Source organism: Callithrix jacchus, chromosome 22 (assembly GCF_049354715.1).
Source record: "Callithrix jacchus isolate 240 chromosome 22, calJac240_pri, whole genome shotgun sequence".
In the NCBI taxonomy this organism is placed as follows: Eukaryota; Metazoa; Chordata; class Mammalia; order Primates; family Cebidae; genus Callithrix; species Callithrix jacchus.
The window spans coordinates 566,430-580,738 of record NC_133523.1 but is presented as its reverse complement, the minus strand read 5'-3'; the positions used below and the strand labels follow the sequence as shown (position 1 = coordinate 580,738).

The following is a 14,309-nucleotide window of genomic DNA, read 5'->3' as shown; positions in this document are numbered from 1 at the left end:
GATCTCAGCTTGGTGCAACCTCCACCTCCAGGGTTCAAGTGATTCTCCTGCCTCAGCCTCCCGAGCAGCTGGGACCACAGGTACGTGTCACCAAGCCCAGTGAATTTTTTTTTAGTAGAGATGGGGTTTCACCATATTGGCCAGGCTGGTCTCGAATTCCTGACTTCGTGATCCACCCGCCTCAGCCCCTCAAAGTGCTGGGAATACAGGCATGAGCCACCGAGCCCGGCCCACTGTTTTTTCTAACCCTAAGCACCTCCCAGGTTCATGTAATTCTCTCCTGCCTCCCGCGTAGCTGGGATTATAGGTGCCACTATCACGCCCGGCTGATTTGTAGTACAGACGGGGTTTCACCATGTTGCCCAGGCTGGTCTTGAACTCAAGACCTGAAGTCATCCGCCCGCCTCAGCCTCCCCAAATGCTGGGATTACAGGTGTGAGCCACCCCGCCCTGCACATGTTCCCATGTTTAGACAGAACCACCCCTCCCTATCAAAACGCCCTCTCTCCCTGTTCATGGTCACACCAAATATGAACCTGGTGAAAATACCATCAGTTCAGCTGAGCACCGGGGCTCACGCCTGTAATCTCAACACACTGGGAGGCCAAGCTGGGTGGACACTTGAGGTCAGGAGTTCAAGACTAGCCTGGCCAACATGGTGAAACCCTATCTCTACTAAAAATACAAAAATTAGCCGGGCTTGGTGGTGGATCCTTGTAATCGCAGCTACTCAGGAGGCTGAGGCGGGAGAATTGCCTGAACCCAGGAGGCGGAGGTTGCGGTGAGCAGAGATCGCGCCATCGCACTCCAGCCTGGGTAACAAGAGCGAAACTCCGTCTCAAAAAAAAAAAAAAAAAAAATTTAGGCCAGGCTTGGTGGCTCACACATGTAATCCTGGCACTTTGGGAGGCTGAGGTGGGTGGATCACCTGAGGTCAGGAGTTCAAGACCAGCCTGGGCAACATGACAACACCCTGTCTCTACTAAAAATACAAAAATTAGGCTGGGTGCGGTGGCTCATACCTGCGATAAAAGTCTAGAAACAGTCCGGGCAGGATGGTGCTCGGTGGCTCAGGCCTGTAATCCCAACACTTCGGGAAGCCGAGGCGGGTGGATCACCTGAGGTCAGGAATTCAAGACCAGCCTGGCCAACATGGTGAAACCACGTCTCTACTAAAAATATGTTATCTGGGGCCTGGCGTGGTGGCTCACACCTGTAATCCAAACACTTTGGAGGCCAAGGCTGGCGGATCACCTGAGGTCGGGAGTTCAAGACCAGCCTGGCCAACATGGTGAAACTCATCTTTATTTAAAAAAAATATACATATGTGTGTGTGTGTGTGTGTGAGATCTGGGTGTGGTGTCGTGTGTCTGTAATCCCAGCTCCTGGGGAGGCTGAGGCAGGAGGATCATCTGAACCGGGGAGGTGGAGGTTGCAGTGAGCCGAGATCCCGCCATGGATTGCACTCCAGCCTGGGCAACACGGCAAGACTTTGTCTCAAAAGCGAAAAAAACCCACCCAAACACCGTACGCAGCTGTCGAGGGCCGCGCTCAGTGCGTGAGTGACAGGATCATTCCCACCCACGAACCTCAGCATCACGTAATATGCCTCAGTAACCAATCTTACACGTACTCTGAATCAAAATAAAAGTTTTTTTTTTTTTTTTAAGCCTAGGGAGACACAAACAGGATTTTTTTTTTTTGAGACAGAGTCTCACACTGTCGCCAGGCTGGAGTGCCGTGGTGTGATCTCCGTCACGGCGGGTTCAAGTGATTCTCCTGTCTCCGCCTCCTGAGTAGCTGGGACTACAGGCCCCCACCACTATTCCCAGCTAATTTTTTGTGTTTTTAGTAGAGATGGGGTTTCACCATTTTAGCCAAGCTGGTCTCAGACTCCTGACCTCACGTGATCTACCCGCCTCAGCCTCCCAAAGTGGGGTTACAGGTGTGAGCCATGCACCTGGCCTGATAAATAAAATTTTTTAAATTCCCTATTTATTGAGACGGAGTTTCGCTCTTGTTACCCAGGCTGGAGTGCAATGGCGCGATCTTGGCTCACCACAACCTCCGCCTCCTGGGTTCAGGCAATTCTCCTGCCTCAGCCTCCCGAGTAGCTGGGATTACAGGCACGCGCCACCATGCCCAGCTAATTTTTGTATTTTTAGTAGAGACGGGGTTTCACCATGTTGACCAGGATGGTCTCGATCTCTTGACCTCGTGATCCACCCGCCTCGGCCTCCCAAAGTGCTGGGATTACAGGCGTGAGCCACTGCGCCCGGCCTATTTTTTTGTTTTTGAGACAGGGTCTTGCTCTGTTGCCCAGGCTGGAGTGCAGTGGCGTAATCACAGCTCACTGCAATCTTGACCTATTGGGCTCAAAGGATCCTCCCTCTCAGCCTCCCAAAGTGCTAGGATTACTGGCAGGAGCCACTGTGCCCAGCCTGGAATTTTAGCTTAAGGTGAAAGTGACTCCCCCCGCCCCACCGAGTCACAGGGTGAAGACGGGTGTTCAGCCCTACAGCAGACAGACATGAACACTGCCTCACACCCTGTACCACTAGTTCCAGAGGCTCCCCAAGGATCTAAAAGAAAAAAATGAAACCCGGCCGGGCACAGTGGCTCAAGCCTGTAATCCCAGCACCTTGGGAGGCCGAGGCAGGTGGATCACGAAGTCAAGAGATCGAGACCATCCTGGTCAACATGGTGAAACCCCGTCTCTAGTAAAAATACAAAAATTAGCTGGGCACGGTGGCGCGTGCCTGTAATCCCAGCTACTCGGGAGGCTGAGGCAGGAGAATTGCCTGAACCCAGGAGGCGGAGGTTGCGATGAGCCGAGATCGCGCCATTGCACTCCAGCCTGGGTAACAAGAGCGAAACTCCGTCTCAAAAAAAAAAGAAGGTACTGAATCCCACATACCTATTGTGCATAGTAGGCACACATGGTACAACTCCTGTATACAGCAAGAACTTAGCACCTACTGTGTACAGAAAACATACATGAAACAGCCACTGGACACAGCATCAAAAACGTGCCCAGAAAATATGATCCTAAGTTAAAAGGCAAATGACCGGCCGGGCGCGGTGGCGTCATCCCAGCACTTTGGGAGGCTGAGGCTGGTGGATCACCTGAGGTGGAGAGTTCGAGACCATCCTGACCTACATGGTGAAACCACATTTCTGCTAAAAATACAAAATTAGCCAGGCGCGATGGCGGGCGCTTGTAATCCCAGCTACTTGGGAGGCTGAGGCAGGAGAATCACTTCAACCCTGGAGGTGGAGGTTGTGGTGAGCCGAGATCTCAGCACTGCACCCCAGCCTGGGCGACAGAGTGGGACTCCGTCTCAAACAAATTATTAATTAACAAATAAATTAACAAATTAATAAACAAATAATCAAAATGACCGAGTAGTACAGGAGTGGGGCGTGGGTGGGACTGTGGGTGGGGGTGGGACTGGGGTGGGGCTGTGGGTGGGACTGTGGGTGTGGCATGGGCGGGGAGTGGGTGGGAGTGTGGGTGGGGCTGGGGGCGGGACTGTGGGTGGAGCGTGTGGGTGGGGGCAGGGAGGTGGGGGAGGGAGAGGGGCAGGGACTGGGGGAGGGAGAGGGGCAGGGACGGGGGGAGGGAGAGGGGCAGGGAGGAGACAGGAGCCGGGCGGGCAGAAGGGCTGGTGCCTAACGGGCAAGTCTCCTTTTGGGCTGAGGAGAACGTTCTGGAGCTGGTTGTGGTGACCACTCCGTTAACACTAAAAGCCACTGAATTTTATGCTCTTTGCGGTCTGTGAGTTACGTCTTCACAAATGAATGAAGATTGGAGCCATCAAATGCAATTAAACATTTTGGCGAAGCAAACCACAGTGGGTGCCCCTGGGAGGCCGCGCGTGTAAATGCCCCAGAAGCATTCCTAGGACCGCGGCGCCACCTCTAGGCCGCCGGCGACGGCCCCCCAGCACCCCCTTCTCCAGGCCCCCGCTCCCTGAGGGCCTCCCGCACCCCCTTCCCTAGGCCCCCACTCCCTAGGCCCCCCCAGCACCCCCTTCCCCAGGCCCCCGCTCCCTAGGCCCCCAGCACCCCCTTCCCTAGGCCCCCGCAGCACGCCCTTCCCTAGGCCCCCGCTCCCTAGGCCCCCCAGCACCCCCTTCCCCAGGTCCCCACTCCCTAGGCCCCCCAGCACCCCCTTCCCTAGGCCCCCCCAGCACCCCCTTCCCTAGGCCTCCGCTCCCTAGGCCCCCCAGCACCCCCTTCCCAGGCCCCCGTTCCCTAGGCCCCCCAGCACCCCCTTCCCTAGGCCTCCGCTCCCTAGGCCCCCCAGGACCCCCTTCCCAGGCCCCCGTTCCCTAGGCCCCCCAGCACCCCCTTCCCCAGACCCCCGCTCCCTAGGCCCCCCAGCACCCCCTTCCCCAGGATCCCGCACCCCTTTCCCCAGGCCCGCACTCCCTAGGCCCCCCAGCACCCCCTTCCCTAGGCCCCCACTCCCTAGGCCCCCCCAGCACCCCCTTTCCTAGGCCCCCGCTCCCTGAGGGACCCCCTCCTTAGGCCTGGACCCCTGGGGCTTCTGCTCCCCAGGCCCCCCCCAAGCCCCCCCCCCCGTGCCCGAGGGCTCCTGCTCCCCAGGCCCCCTCCCTGAGGGCTGGACCTCCAAGCATGTGGCAGGGGACGCAGTTGGCGCTCAGTAACAGCTTGATGCCTGTCACGGGTGACACTTCCCAGAAAGACAGGCTGACGGCCGACCCCGGGTCCTGTGAATGGGACCTCATCTGCAAACAGGGTGTTTGCGGGTGTGACCCAGTTAAGGCGAGGCCAGGAGGAATGGGGGGTGGCCTTTTCCAGCGACTGATGAATTTACAGGGAGAGACAGAGACACACGGGGCAGGGGCAGGGGCAGGGGCAGGGGCAGGGGCATCAGGAAGTGGCCGCACGCGGGAGAGGCAGGAAGGACCCTCCCAGGGGCTTGGGGAGGTGGGGAGCTCGGCCCCACCCACACCTTGATTTGGGGCCTGTGGCCTCCAGGAGGAGGGAGGCTGAGGCTCTGCTGCTCTGAGCCACTCAGCCTGTGGCTGTGTTTGTTCCCATGGCCCGGGGAGCCTGCCCAGGGTCACCCAGGCTACAGGGGCAGAGCTGGGAATTACACCCGCTCCTCAGCAGCCTGAGTGCCCCCAGGGCCTGGTGCCCAGCAGTGCGGGTCCTTCCTCCCCCCGATGCTGTGCGTGTGCCCCGCCCTGTCTGGCACATACGCTGAGAGGGCAGCGGGAAGTAAGATGGGGTGCTGGGGGTCCTGGGGGTGCAGAGGCTCACGCAGGGGTGCCTGGGGCGGGGAGGGTGGGTGCGTCCGCAGGCCCAGCTCAAGTCCCTCCTGCCATGGCCGAGGCACCGCGCCTCCCTCTGGGACTGGCTCCTGGGTGCCAGGAGAGAGAGGCCGCCGTGTGCCTGAAGCCGCCTCCCGCCCGCCCGCCGGGCGCCCGCCTCACCTCCCGCAGGGGCCCGTTGAGCTCGCCCAGAATGCTGTCCTCGTCAAACATCTTGCCCTGGTAGCGGTGCTCATAGTAATCGTGGATCTTCTGGCGGAAGTCGGCCGGCAGCTTGTGGAAGGACATGTACTGCTCCACCTGCTTGTACTGTGAGGGGCAAGGCTGGGTCAGACACCGCCCCTGGGCCACAGCAGGCAGACGCGGGCACCTGCCGTGGGTCAGACACCGCCCCTGGGCCACAGCAGGCAGACGCGGGCACCTGCCGTGGGTCAGACACCGCCCCTGGGCCACAACAGGCAGACGCGGGCACCTGCCGTGGGTCAGACACCGTCCCTGGGCCACAGCTGGGAGACAGGGACCTGCTGTGAGTCAGACACCATCCCCAGCCCACAGCTGGGAGACAGGGACCTGCTGTGAGTCAGACACTGCCCCCGGCCCACAGATGGGACACGGGCACCTGCTGTGGTTCAGACACCGTCACTGGGCCACAACAGGCAGATGCGGGCACCTGCCGTGGGTCAGACACCGTCCCTGGGCCACAGCAGGGAGACGCGGGCACCTGCCGTGGGTCAGACACCGTCCCTGGGCCACAGCTGGGAGACAGGGACCTGCTGTGAATCAGACACCATCCCCAGCCCACAGCTGGGAGACAGGGACCTGCTGTGAGTCAGACACTGCCCCCGGCCCACAGATGGGACACGGGCACCTGCTGTGGGTCAGACACCGTCCCTGGGCCACAGCAGGGAGACGCGGGCACCTGCCGTGGGTCAGACACCATCCCCAGCCCACAGCTGGGAGACAGGGACCTGCTGTGAGTCAGACACTGCCCCCGGCCCACAGATGGGACACGGGCACCTGTTGTGGGTCAGACACCGCCCCTTGGCCACAGCCAGGAGATGTGGGCACCTGCCAGTGGGTCAGACACCGCCCCCCGGCCCACAGACGGGAGACAGGGCTGGGTCAGACACAGCCCATGCCTGCAGCAGGGAGACAGGTCTCCCCCGCAACCCAGGGGCTGCCAGATTCAACAAGAGCAAATAAGGAGGCTTCCATTTAAACCGTGGTTGAATTCACCTCAACAATAAACCCAATTTTTCTTCTCAGAGACAGGGTCTTGCTCTGTTGCCCAGGCTGGAGAGCAGTGGCACAATCACAGCTCACGGAAGCCTCCACCTTCTGGCTCAAGGGATCCTCCCACCTTAGCCTCCTAACAGGGAACACAGGTGTGCGGCACCACGCCTGGCTGATTTTTGGTAGAGATGGGGTCTTCCCGTATTGCCCAGGCTGGTCTTGAACTCCTGGGCTCAAGCGATCCTCCCGCCTCGGCCTCCGAAAGTGCTGGGATTACAGGCGCGTGTCACCACGCCCGGCTAATTTCTGTACTTTTAGTAGAGACGAGGTTTCACCATATTGACCAGGATGGTCTCGATCTCTTGACCTCGTGATCCTCCCGCCTCGGCCTCCCAAAGTGCTGGGATTACAGGCGTGAGCCACCGCGCCCGGCCGATTCAATTCTTAATTAACATTCTGAATAATTGATATTGATATCCTGAATAATACTTCTAAAATAGTATTACATTTAATTCTCAGGGGCAGGTTGGAGGATGAAGTTCAGGATCTCCGTTTAAAGTTGAATTGCAGGCCGGGCGCGGCGGCTCACACCTGTAATCCCAGCACTTTGGGAGGCCCAGGCGGGTGGATCACGAGGTCAGGAGTTCAAGACCAGCCTGGGCAACATGGCGAAACCCCATCTCTACTAAAAATACAAAAACTAGCTGGGCATGGTGGCGCGTGCCTGTAGTCCCAGCTACTCAGGAGGCTGAGGCAGGAGAATTGCCTGAACCCAGGAGGCGGAGGTTGTGGTGAGCCGAGATCACGCCATTGCGCTCCAGCCTGGGAAACAAAGGGCGAGTCCATCTCAAAAAATAAATATATAAGTAAATAAAAATTAAGTTGGATTGCAGAAAAATTAGAACGATGTTTAGTGTAAGTATATCCCTTATAACATTTGAAATACACTAAGAAAATTAATTCAATGTGTCTCTGAAATTTGTAACTAGGTGTCCTGAGTTCCTGAGTTTTTCATTTGATGTTTCTCTGAAGTCCATACGTAACTACGTGTCCTCAATTTTTTAAAATTCTTTTTAGCCTCCAGACATAAGTGATTCTCCCACCTCAGTCTCCTGAGTAGCAGGGATTACAGGTGCGTGCCACCATGCCCGGCCAATTTTTTGATTTTTCGTAGAGATGTTGGCCAGGCTGGTCTTGAACTCCTGATCTCAAGTGATCTGCTCATGTCGGCCTCCCCAAGTGCTGAGATGACAGGCGGGAGCCACCGTGCCCAGCCTGGTGTCCTGAAGGTTACCTGGCAACCCCACCCCTGAGGAATGGGTGGGCGCCTGACTCTCTGAGAGGAGGGACCAGGCATCCTGACTCACAGAACGCATTTCTCAGGGCCTCCAACTCTGCAGGTGCTCCCACCCCCTTCCCTGATGATCTTTCTAGAAACCTTCGGGTCAGCCCCTCCCGAGCAGGCCGGGTGGGGGTGCCAGGCCCTGCCGTCCCCAGGACGGTGCCACCCGGGGGCTCCAGCCTCACTTCCGACCCACTGCCGCCCGGCTGCAGCTGCCCTGAGCTCAGCGGACCCCGTGACGGCGGGCGGGTGGTGGCACCAGCTTATGTTTGGGTGTGAGGCCTGTGGCTTCCGGACAGCCGGGCGACTGGCACAGGGCCCAGCTGACCCGGCTGACCCTGCCAGCCACCACCAAGGGGGGCACGTGGCTCCCAGCCAGGACCAGCCAGCCGGGCCAAGTGCTGGACAGACAGGGCCGCTTCACAGAGGGAAACTGAGGCACAGAGAGGCGCACAAGGCCCAACTCCAGAGGCCTGCCGCTATGGGCCCAATCCCCATCTCCATCCACCCGCCACGGCAGAGACCAGGATTAGCCCGGTGGTCACTGCAGGCCAGAGGCCGCGGCAGGGCAGCCCCGCTCTCCCTGAAGCCTGGCCCCAACTACCGGCCACTGGAGTGTCCTCAAGTGACCCCAAACCTCTCAGACCCCACCAGGCCCCTTCCCCACTCCAGCTCCATCCTGAGCCAGCCTAGAGACGCCCCAGGTGGGCCCCCTCCTGCAACGCCCGTCTCTGCTGCTCTGGCTCCACGTCCCCAGCACCATCTTCTGCCCCAGGACTGGCCCTGCCCTGACCCCAACTCAGCCTCTTCCTGCCCAGCCTGCGTCCCTTCCCCAGCTCCTCCCCCACACCCATCTCCAGGCTTCAGACCTCCCTCAGTTTCCACTCCTGGGGAAACTGAGACCCCAAGGGCGAGATCTGCCTCCCCCATCAGACCCCCTTCATAGGCTCAGCCCACCATTTGCAGGGGGTTTGGGTTCCTCCTCCTAACCGCAGCCACAGACCCCCTAGGATCCCCACTCCCCACCATGTTGCCTCTGCCCTGAGTATGCCACTTGTAGCTGATGGAGGGCCAACTCTGCCTCCCCTCTCAGACCCCAGGGTGGGACCTGCTTCCCGTTTCAGACCCCAGAGCGGGACCTGCCTCCCGTCTCAGACCCCAGGGCGGGACCTGCCCCCACGTCTCAGACCCAGAGCGGGACCTGCCCCCACGTCTCAGACCCCAGGGCGGGACCTGCCTCCCGTCTCAGACCCCAGGGCGGGACCTGCCTCCCGTCTCAGACCCCAGGGCGGGACCTGCCTCCCGTCTCAGATCCCAGGGCGGGACCTGCCTCCCGTCTCAGACCCCAGGGCTAGGCCTGCCTCCCCAGTCAGACCCCAGGGCCGGATGTGCCTCCTGTCTCAGACCCCAGGGTGGGACCTGCCTCCCTCTCAGACCCCAGGGCTAGGCCTGCCTCCCCACTCAGACCCCAGGGCTGGGTGCCTTTCCCCTCAGACCCCAGGGCGGGACCTGCCTCTCCCCTCAGACCCCAGGGCGGGACCTCCCTCTCCCCTCAGACCCCAGGGCGGGACCTGCCTCCCCTCTCAGACCCCAGGGCGGGACCTGCCTCTCCCCTCAGACCCCAGGGCGGGACCTCCCTCTCCCCTCAGACCCCAGGGTGGGACCTGCCTCCCCTCTCAGACCCCAGGGCGGGACCTCCCTCTCCCCTCAGACCCCAGGACGGGGACCTGCCTTCCCCTCTCAGACCCCAGGGTGGGACCTGCCTCTCCCCTCAGACCCCAGGGCAGGACCTGCCTCCCCACTCAGACCCCAGGGCGGGACCTGCCTCTCCCCTCAGACCCCAGGGCGGGACCTGCCTCTCCCCTCAGACCCCAGGGCGGGACCTCCCTCTCCCCTCAGACCCCAGGGCGGGACCTGCCTCCCCACTCAGACCCCAGGGCGGGACCTGCCTCTCCCCTCAGACCCCAGGGCGGGACCTCCCTCTCCCCTCAGACCCCAGGCCAGTGCCCGCCTTTCTCAGACCTTTTCCTGGTACTGGCGCCGTGAAGAGTCCAGCGACTGGATGAGGGCAGTGGCGTGGCCGATGAACATGGCGTAGCAGGTGGCGCCCACGATCATGCTGAGCATGGTCAGCCAGATGTCTGTCATGCTCTCAGGCGCCTGCCGGCCGTACCCGATGCACAGCATGTGGCTCATGGCCTTGAAGAGCGCAAAGGAGTACAGCTCGCTCCACGAGTGGTTCTGCAGGGGCACCAGGAAGGGCGGCAGTGGGCGGCTGCTCCCTGCCCACGGGACCCCCGTCCCCGAGAGCCCACCGCCCGTCCTCTCCCAGGCAATGGAGGTGGTGAGCTCTCCATCCTCAGAGGTAACCAACAGAACCGGAGACCCAGGCAGATGACATGGTTTGCACACTGGTCATGGCGGGTCGGTGGTAGGGCCGGGGCTGATGCTCCCTGCCCACTTCACTCCTGGGGAAACTGAGGCCCCAAGGGCGAGTCTGGACCTCACGGCCTCTGATACCGAAACATCTGTGAGGTGAAGAGGACCTCAAAGTTCCAGGGGGCACCTGAGCCAGACCAGAGGGGCAGGGTGGGCAGAGGCAGCAGGTCGGCCCAGGAGGTCCTGCCCCACTGAGCCCTCAGTTGACCCGCCCGGGGAAGGGGGGCCGTGGGGCCCCGTTCAGGAAATGGGACCACATGTGCGGGTGAGAGCCACACAATGAGCCGACTCAGCCTGGGCAGCTGTGCCAGGCTCCGGGAGGGGCGCTGGCGGGTTCCCCTCTGCAGCTCTGACCCCGTCAATGCCCACCTGCTCCGTGTCGAAACTAAACACATCCCAGGTCCCATATGTGGCCGGAGGCTGGGGCGCAGCAGTCCCCAGGCGGGGACAGAGGCTCACTGGGCGCTAACCTGACTGTAACACCCGCCGGCTCCTGTAACTGCTCTTACCAGCCAGCACATCTCAGCTGAGAAGCAGGGGGCATCTGGGCCCGCCTTCATGTATTATTCCTGTTTCTCTCGTTTGTTTATGTATGTATTATTTTCTGAGACAGAGTCTCATTCTGTCGCCCAGCTGGAGTGCGGTGGCCTGATCCTGGCTCACTGCGACCTCTGTCTCCAGCTTCAAGCAATTCTCCCGTCTCAGTCTCCCGAGTAGCTGGGATTACAGGTGTGAGCCACCAAGCCCGGCTAAATTTTGTATTTTTTTTTTTTTTTGAGATGGCATTTCGCTCTTGTCACCCAGGCTGGAATGCAATGGCGCGATCTCGGCTCACCGCAACCTCTGCCTCCTGGGTTCAGGCAATTCTCCTGCCTCAGCCTCCCGAGTAGCTGGGATTACAGGCACACACCACCGTGCCCAGCTAATTTTTGTATTTTTAGTAGAGACGGGGTTTCACCATGTTGACCAGGATGGTCTCGATCTCTTGACCTCGTGATCCACCCGCCTCGGCCTCCCAAAGCGCTGGGATTACAGGCGTGAACCACTGTGCCTGGCCTGTTTCTTTCTTTTGAGGCAGTCTGGCTCTGTCACCCAGGCTGGAGTGCGATGGTGCAATCTCCGCTCACCGGAGCCTCCACCTCCTAGGTTCAAGCAATTCTCCTGCCTCAGCCTCTCGAGCAGCTGGAATTATAGGCTCACGCCACCATGCCTGCCTGAATTTTGTGTTTTGGGGGGTTTGTTTTTGAGATGAAGTCTCGCTCTGTTGTCCAGGGTGGAGTGCAGTGGTGGTCTTGGCTCACTGCAACCTCCATCTCCCAGGTTCAAGCAGTTATCCCACCTCAACCTCCAGGGTAGCTGGGATTACCATGGTCGGTTAATTTTATTTTTAGTAGAGATGGGGTTTCACTGTGCTGGCCAGGCTGCTCTTGAACTCTTTACCTCATGATCTGCCCCCCTCGGCTTCCCAAAGTGCTGGGATCACAGCCGTGGCCACTGTGCCCAGTCCTTGTATTATGCCCTTGGCATGTGATACCACTTTCCCATTTCAGGGCTGTGATGTAAATGTTTCTTTAGTTGTTAGAGATTGGGTCTTGCTCTGTTGCCCAGGCTGGAGAGCAGTGGTGCAATCAGGGCTCATTGCAGCCTAAACTTCTGCACTCAAAGGATCCAACCCCCTCAGTCTCCTGAGCAGCAGGGACCACAGGCGAGCACCACCATGCCTGGCTCTTAAATTATTATTTTAAATAAGCGTATGCAAATTAGACTGGGCGAGGTGGCTCACCCCTGTAGTCTCATCACTTTGGGAGGCTGAGGCCAGCAGATCACCTGAGGTCAGGAGTTCGAGACCAGCCTGGCCAACCTGGTGAAACCCGTCTCTATTAAAAGTACAAAAATTAGGTGTGGTACCAGGCACCTGTAATCCCAGGAGACTGAGGTGAAAGAATCACTGGAATCAGGGAGGTGGAGTTTGCAGTGAGCCAAGATCGTGCCACTGCACTCCAGCTGGGCAACAGAGGGAGACTCCGCCCCGCCCCTCCCCCCCGCTACCCCCCCACCCTGCAAAAGAAACCCAAAAAGCACAAAAAAAGCCCTAAGCAGATGTCTGGGTGACAGAAAAAGCCATGATCACACTCAGCTTCTCTCCGTGGACCCCCCCCTCCCCGCCCCGGGCCTGAAAGGCTCAAAGTGGCTGTTTCAGCCCCAAGGGCACTCATGGGGCCTGCGGGAATTGCAGTTCTGGGTCCTCCCATCTGTAAGGGAGGTCTTGTCCCTGCCTCTGTAAGGGGGCCTGGGTCTCCCCCTCTGTAAAGGGGCCTGGGTCTCCCCCTCTGTAAGGAGGCCTGGGTTTCCCCCTCTGTAAGGAGGCCTGGGTTTCCCCCTCTGTAAGGGGGATAAGGGGGCCTGGGTCTCCCCCTCTGTAAGGAGGCCTGGGTTTCCCCCTCTGTAAGGGGGATAAGGGGGCCTGGGTCTCCCCCTCTGTAAGGGGGATAAGGGGGCCTGGGTCTCCCCATCTGTAAGGGGGATAAGGGGACCTGGGTCTCCCCCTCTGTAAGGAGGCCTGGGTTTCCCCCTCTGTAAGGGGGATAAGGGGGCCTGGGTCTCCCCCTCTGTAAGGGGGATAAGGGGGGCCTGGGTCTCCCCATCTGTAAGGGGGATAAGGGGACCTGGGTCTCCCCATCTGTAAGGAGGCCTGGGTTTCCCCCTCTGTAAGGGGGATAAGGGGGCCTGGGTCTCCCCCTCTGTAAGGAGGCCTGGGTTTACCCCTCTGTAAGTGGGATAAGGGGGCCTGGGTCTCCCCATCTGTAAGGGGGATAAGGGGACCTGGGTCTCCCCCTCTGTAAGGGGGATAAGGGGGCCTGGGTCTCCCCATCTGTAAAGGGGCCTGGGTCTCCCCCTCTGTAAACGGGCCTGGGTCCTCCTAAGTGGGATAAGGGGCCCGGGACCCCCGCCGGCCCCGCGCTCACCACCATGCCGTTGATGGACACCCAGCAGTTCCGCGGGAAGTCCTGCAGCATGGGCACCAGGAACTGCAGGCAGCCGTCCCAGTGGCACAGCAGCAGCATCATGCTGATGAGGTTGCAGATGCGCATGACCGCGCTGGCCAGGTCATAGGTCATGTGGAAGATCTGCGGGGAGGCGCCGTGAGCCCACCTGCCTGCCGCAAGCCCACCCTCTCCCGCTGCCTCAGCGCCCCAGTCCCACGTGCCCCCACTGTGGGAGCTCCCGGCCCCGCCCCCCAAATCCACGGTCCCCACCCCAGGACCCCAGCCCCACTCCACGGCCCCCCCAAGACTTCCACCCAAAGCCACCACCCCCACCCCAGACCCCCCCACCCCACCCTGCGTCCCCGCCCCAGGATCCCTGCTGCCCAAATCCACGGCCCCGCCCCAGAAACCCCCTCAAATCCACGGCCCCGGCTCAGGATCACCACCAAAATCCACACCTTCCCCTTATCCGTTTTCCAGAGCTCCCAGGACCGTGGCCCCAGCCCCCAGCCCGCCTCCCACAGTGTCCTGGAAGACGGGGGACAGTTGCCAGGCCCCTGCTGGTGGCCACGAGTGGTAGACTTAGTCCAGGGACAGGATCGAGGTGGGGTCTGGACTTAGGGGGAGGAAGAAGCGGGGTGGCTTAGCTTTGCTGCTCTGGCCTCAGTTTCCCCACTGCCATAGGGGAATCTCAGTTTCCCCAATGCTCAAACAAGGCAGAACGAATAAAATTGACATGCATGTGTCCAAGGGTCCCTGCTCCACCCTCCAGGACCCCACTCTTGGCTCCGCCTACTCTGCCCCCATGGCCCCGTGCGGCCCCGCCCTTGTAGCCAAAGCCGCACCCCCATGGCTGTGGCCCCACCCCCCCATCATCGCCCCACCTCTGCAGCTAGGGCCTTGCCTCCCATCCACCGCCCTGCCCCTGGCCCTGCGGCTAGGCCCTACCCCTGCAGTACCCTCACTGCCTCACCCCTAAAGCCACAGCCCAGCCCGCACCTCTCA

The 14,309-nt window shown here is 60.3% G+C and overlaps 1 protein-coding gene across 1 annotated transcript in view; it reads right to left on the bottom strand.

Annotated features, from left to right (window-relative positions):
• HCN2 (hyperpolarization activated cyclic nucleotide gated potassium and sodium channel 2) overlaps window positions 1-14,309 on the bottom strand; it is a 36,281-nt gene that overhangs the window by 4,407 nt on the left and 17,565 nt on the right. The window contains exons 3-5 of the mRNA XM_035285828.3: window positions 13,284-13,445; window positions 9,901-10,119; window positions 5,466-5,612 (exon numbers count right to left, since the gene is read on the bottom strand). Coding sequence (XP_035141719.2) covers window positions 5,466-5,612; window positions 9,901-10,119; window positions 13,284-13,445 — 528 coding nt within the window. The remainder of the gene's footprint in view (window positions 1-5,465; window positions 5,613-9,900; window positions 10,120-13,283; window positions 13,446-14,309) is intronic.